The sequence below is a fragment of the Brassica oleracea genome, chromosome C4 (assembly GCF_000695525.1).
Source record: "Brassica oleracea var. oleracea cultivar TO1000 chromosome C4, BOL, whole genome shotgun sequence".
In the NCBI taxonomy this organism is placed as follows: domain Eukaryota; kingdom Viridiplantae; phylum Streptophyta; class Magnoliopsida; order Brassicales; family Brassicaceae; genus Brassica; species Brassica oleracea.
In genome coordinates this window covers 24229852-24234871 of record NC_027751.1, presented here as the reverse complement: position 1 = coordinate 24234871, position 5020 = coordinate 24229852, and the positions used below count along the sequence as shown (strand labels likewise).

At 36.9% G+C, this 5020-nt stretch overlaps 1 protein-coding gene and 1 pseudogene across 4 annotated transcripts; one reads left to right on the top strand and one right to left on the bottom strand.

Moving 5' to 3' along the window:
• The first annotated feature begins 1150 nt into the window (after positions 1–1150).
• LOC106338454 lies at positions 1151–2856 on the top strand (annotated as a pseudogene).
• LOC106340858 lies at positions 2737–4683 on the bottom strand. 4 transcript variants are annotated; one of them, XM_013779688.1, is made up of 4 exons: positions 4465–4551; positions 4289–4364; positions 3268–3578; positions 2737–2765 (listed from the first exon to the last, which is right to left on the bottom strand). In XM_013779688.1, exons 1-3 carry the CDS (start codon positions 4468–4470, stop codon positions 3277–3279), a joined length of 384 nt encoding a protein of 127 aa, XP_013635142.1. In that variant the 5' UTR covers positions 4471–4551; the 3' UTR covers positions 2737–2765; positions 3268–3276. The 4 variants fall into 4 exon arrangements, with proteins under 4 accessions (XP_013635142.1, XP_013635143.1, XP_013635141.1 ...); XM_013779689.1 differs by lacking the exon at positions 2737–2765 and adding an exon at positions 2812–2830; XM_013779687.1 differs by lacking the exon at positions 2737–2765 and having other exon boundaries at positions 3157–3578.
• Between the last annotated feature and the right edge of the window lie 337 nt (positions 4684–5020).

The following is a 5020-nucleotide window of genomic DNA, read 5'->3' as shown; positions in this document are numbered from 1 at the left end:
AATCAATCAAGGGCACAAGGCCGCAAGTATGAACAATGTATTAGACCACACAGCCATATACAAAACGGGATCTAGATGCATTCATTGCATATCTATTAGGTTTTAGAATTAAATAATCTAGCAACCTATCTCTTATTCAATATGTAAATTCTTTCAATCTTTCAAGCTTTAAGTAATGAGAGATTTAAGGTTTCAAGGTCTTTAGGAATTTTAAAATTCGAGATTAGGGTTTTAGTTTAAACAAGATTCAGATTCAAGTTTTAAAACAATCTTAATCATAGCTCTAGACGATCAATCAAATACTCAAGTTTCAAATCAAAAATTAAAACCGATTTTCCAAAATTAGGGTTTTAGGAGATTTCGAAAACTTTGATCTTTGATCAAGGGGATTTGATTTGAGATTCAAAAACCTTTAAGGTTCTGATTTTAATTGATCAATGGATCAATCAATCTCGTTTTTAGGTTTTAGATCGAACTTATAGAGCTTCGATTTACTCATAGGGGATTGATCTATTTAACCTATGGCTTTAGTTTTAGATATTATATTTTAAGGTTTCAATCTTTACAAAAAACCAAATTCAATTCTTGTTTTCAGATTTCGAATTACCTTTATTTTGTAGGGTTGAACCGGACCACCAAAGTTAGATGAACCTCTAGTTGCACACGGACGCGAGCTGGCTCCTTATCGGGTCGCAAGCTGGGACGGGACGCGAGCTGTCTGGAACGGTCTTGCGTCTGGTCACGGATGTGTGCTGAGGTAGTCAGACGCGATCGGGACGCGTCTTCTTCTTATCTAGTTCGCGAGCTGCTGCCTCTGCAAGCGGCTGATCTGAATTGCGAGTTGGCTGTGATGCGAACGTGGGCTGGCTCTGTTGTGAACAGGAAGCAATATGAGTAGAACCGTGATCTGGTCAAGCTTGAGATCGTCGGTTCATGGTCAGTAGATGGATCGCGAACAGCTTTGTGTTTGAGATCTTTGCACCAACTCCTCTCAGCTCATGAAATAAAAACAAGGAGTATTAGATTACATGAACACCATAATCTGAACAAGATATCATCAAACAACTAAGGTATGATAAACTTATCTTTCACAGGATTTGAATTTGGCCAGAAAATCATGTTGGTTCGGATTAGGGTTCCAAAGACTAAGATGGCGTCGCGTATTGTTTCTGAGAGTGTGGGCGCGTCTGAGATTGGATCGACAAACGGTTTGCACTGATGGATTCATCTCGTCAATAGCTTCAATTTGATATGTGGCTCGTCGTCTGATTCCTCAGGGTTTGAGAGATAGATCGATTTTAAGTTGCGCCTGATTTAGGTTTTATGTGTGACGGATTTTAGGTTAGGTTTTGTCTCAGGGTTTTGGAGTCTATCGTGCTGATAACGTGTTGTAATTAGAGAGTTTAGAGACTGAATATTTCTGTGTTTATTAATGAATCATAGAGATTCTTTATATAAGGATTATAAGATAGAGATAAAAGGAAAGAGTACAAATCCTAATCTAACATGAAAAAGGAAAACATCCTAAGTTCTAAGTCGGCTAGGTCATTGACCGACTCTCTCTACTCCTTGCGGCCGCGGCTGGGCTTGATGTGGCCGACGGGCTTTCTCCTCTTGTCTTGGTTAATGGCAATCCACTCCATGATTTATAACACAATGGGTTTAAGTAAAATTGTTTCTAAATGATATTATAGAAGTAAAAATAGCAATGGAATTGCACTCTTTGGCCTGTGGAAGGTGACCTTAGTCCTAATCTTATTTTCCTTCTTCTTGAAGGTTTGGCCAGATTGCACTGCCTTTGGCATAGGTTAGAGCCAGGGTACCCTCTAACCATAGGCGGGATTGATATCACTCACGATAGAGGCTGCGAAGCTCACTCCGATGGTAAAAGCTTTGAGCTTTGAGCTTGTGTGATGCTGGGATTTGTGCAGGAGATGTGTAGCTACACTGTGTAGTCGATGCTATCTTGGGAGCTCTAGGGCTTCCTAAATCCTAATATTGGTCAGATATTCCCTGATTCTGATAGCAAATGGAAACGAGCTGCATCTTCTGTCTTCATCAGAGAAGCTGTAAGCTTTAGTAGCTTCCCTCTTGATGTTTAATTAGTGTAGAGTTTTCTCTCAGTTTACAGTCTTTAAGAAGCTAGATTCATAGGCTGATGCCTTGTGAAATTTACTCAGACTTAGTGTGCAAGCTGTTGGTTAGTTAATAATATCAAGGTTCTGTAATAATCCTGAGATGTGGATTTTGGAGAAAAGAAATCTGTTAGTCCAGTCCCTTGTTATTTTTGGTCACTTAAGCTACGTATAATCTTACCGCTCTTGCATTGGCATAAAAGAGTTTTATCTTGGCATTCAAGTTTGTATTTTTATCCCCCTTGAAGGCAACATGTACGGGTACTTAAGTTTATATCTTTTTCTTGTCTGGCCTTAGTCAGGTTTAGTGTAATATCTTTGTTATGATTGGCTGTGAATGTTCATTGCATGGAAGCTTTAAAACTTTATATGATGATACACTTGTAATTAGCTGATCATCACTTCCCAATGAGTTTACATAGTTATAACAGACCAAAATGTTCAAAATGAATCTTGAAATGAGGTTGTTTTAGTCTTTATGTTTCAGGGGACACTCATGGACGAGGCAGGGTACGAGATAGGAAACCTAGACGCCACATTGATTCTACAGAGGCCAAAGATAAGTCCACACAAAGACACAGTCCGATCTAATCTGTCAAAGCTTCTTGGTGCAGATCCTTCTGTTGTGAACTTGAGAGCCAAAACCCATGAGAATGTTAAGAGCCTTGGAGAAAACAGAAGCATTGCAGCTGATACTGTTATTCTCCTCATGAAGAAGTGAGTCAGTTTTATCATTAAAAAAAAAGTTGATATTTTTAGTGTAAGTTTACACTTGGTGTAATTAACCTTTAGAGCCTTATTAATCCCCTCTTAGAAACAAGGGAAATCGAATCATGTGATGATAGTACATAAATGGAAAAATGATTACGTTTTCTTGATCAGATATGAATATATATTTGGAAATTAGGACGGGAAGTTTCTTGTGACGCAATTCTCTGCATCTGTCGTTTTCATCTTCAGACATTTCATCACATGAAAGCTGTGATTTTTTTTTTGTTGATTTTATAAGACATTAATTTGACACAACACAGCTAAATTAATATTGAAATATCAGTACGCGTCCTTTGAAACACTTTTTCGAAATCCAATTCTAACAAATAATAAAGGTTATAACCATATGTTTTTTATTCACCTGAAACTCTTAGGAGATTATGCAGCCTTGGTGGTAAGGTTCCTGATTGCATACACAAATCTGATGCTGCGTAGTAGGACCACAAAGACAATAGTTTCCACGGGAAGCCTCCAACAACCTCTCACGTTCCCTTTCTTTCATCCTCTTCTTCTCTACAGCAGCGGCTTCTTTTTTGGGATCATAAGGTCCAAATGTGGCCATGTCAGCATTAATCCATCTCCTTTTGAGTTTGGTGAGGATCTTACTGCTGTCAAAGTCTCCAATCACCGTTAGTTTTCCATCCTTTGAGTCCATGGTAATCGTTGTAACCCCTGAAAGCATAATGAAAATATTTTGGCTTTCAGCTTTGCAATGAAAACGCCTACTAGCAAGACCATGGTCAAATTTTATCCCAAAAACAGTGAGAATGTGTTGTGTGTGTTTTATTAAAAGCGTTGATTTTGCAATGAAAACGCATGGTAAAGCACAATCAAATTTCAACTTTTTGAGGTCTTTAATTCATAAAAAAATGCCCAAAACAGAGTTTATGTTCTTCCTTTAAAGAAAAACTGTAATGAGCAAGACAAAAATCAAAGTTCATTCTTTGTTGGATTGAATTCATAACCCATATAGAATCCCGTAAACAGAGTGAATGTGTGTACTCAAAAGCTTTTTTTTTTTTTTTTTTTAGTAAAATTTTTTCTTTGTAAAAAATTGGGTTAGATCCACCCGAGGGTGGAGAGCCTTAACCGGATGTGTTCAGGACCCGAAGGTCAATCCCGTCTCTGTCAGAGACTCAGAGGAGATGCCAACCATCTCTCCTTTCTCAATAAAAACTCATGCACAAGACAAAAAGATAAGATTCATGTCTCATGGTTTTCATTCATAACCCACAAAAAACACCAAAAACAGAGAATGTACGTAATAAAAAGCTTTGTGTGTTTCAAGAACTCATGAACAAGGAAAAAAAAAGTTTTGTCTTTTCAAAAGAAAAAATCAAGAACAAGACAAATACAAAGAAAATTGTTTTGATGTGAATTACCATGGAAGTTAGCAACGGTTCTAATGATTCTCCCCTTGGATCTCTCGTTATAAACATCCATCATCACAACCATTTTCTGCAGAAAGGGTGAGAAAAAAGAAACTCATCAGTAATTAGATTACTTATAAATAAAAAAGGCTTAATCTTATAGTACTTTGTAAAATCAAATAAATTACATTCATTATCTTTATAGAACAGAGCAGAGAATATGAGAGAAAACCAAAAGTCTATGCTTTCTTAATCCAAAATGTGAACAAGTCCATCTTTTTATAATACCAAACAACAGACCGCCACATGAAAAGTGGTTTAGAAGAAAGACCAACCAAATGTTTCTTTTTTTTTCTTCTGGAGAAGAAAACAAGACTGTGAAGATCACTCGCGAGAATTGGCGTGTGGAGTTTTCCAGCTTTATTTTTGTGTGTCTCTTGTGGCAATTTATACTCTCGTTATGGCAATTGATGTGTGACGGTCTATTATCAATCCTTTCAATTTTTAGTTTTATGCGGTTGGACGGAAGCTTCATCGGATGTCCTCTTTCCGCTTCGGAACCGAAATCGATATTGGAACTTTGTGAAAGCTTACGGAATCTCGTTTTTAAAACGCTTCTAAAATATTTTCTTTAAAAACACGTTAGAAGCTTACGATTCCGTTTGGGAATCACACTTCTATTCTATAAAAAAAACACAATGTCTTATATCAACAAAAATATAAAATTATAGTTTTTAATTTATA

Excerpts from the sequence above, each read along its gene's own strand:
- LOC106340858 (XM_013779688.1), bottom strand. Across the intron at positions 3,579-4,288 it reads AACCGTTGCTAACTTCCATG|GGGTTACAACGATTACCATG; the intron begins GTAATTCACATC and ends TTATGCTTTCAG.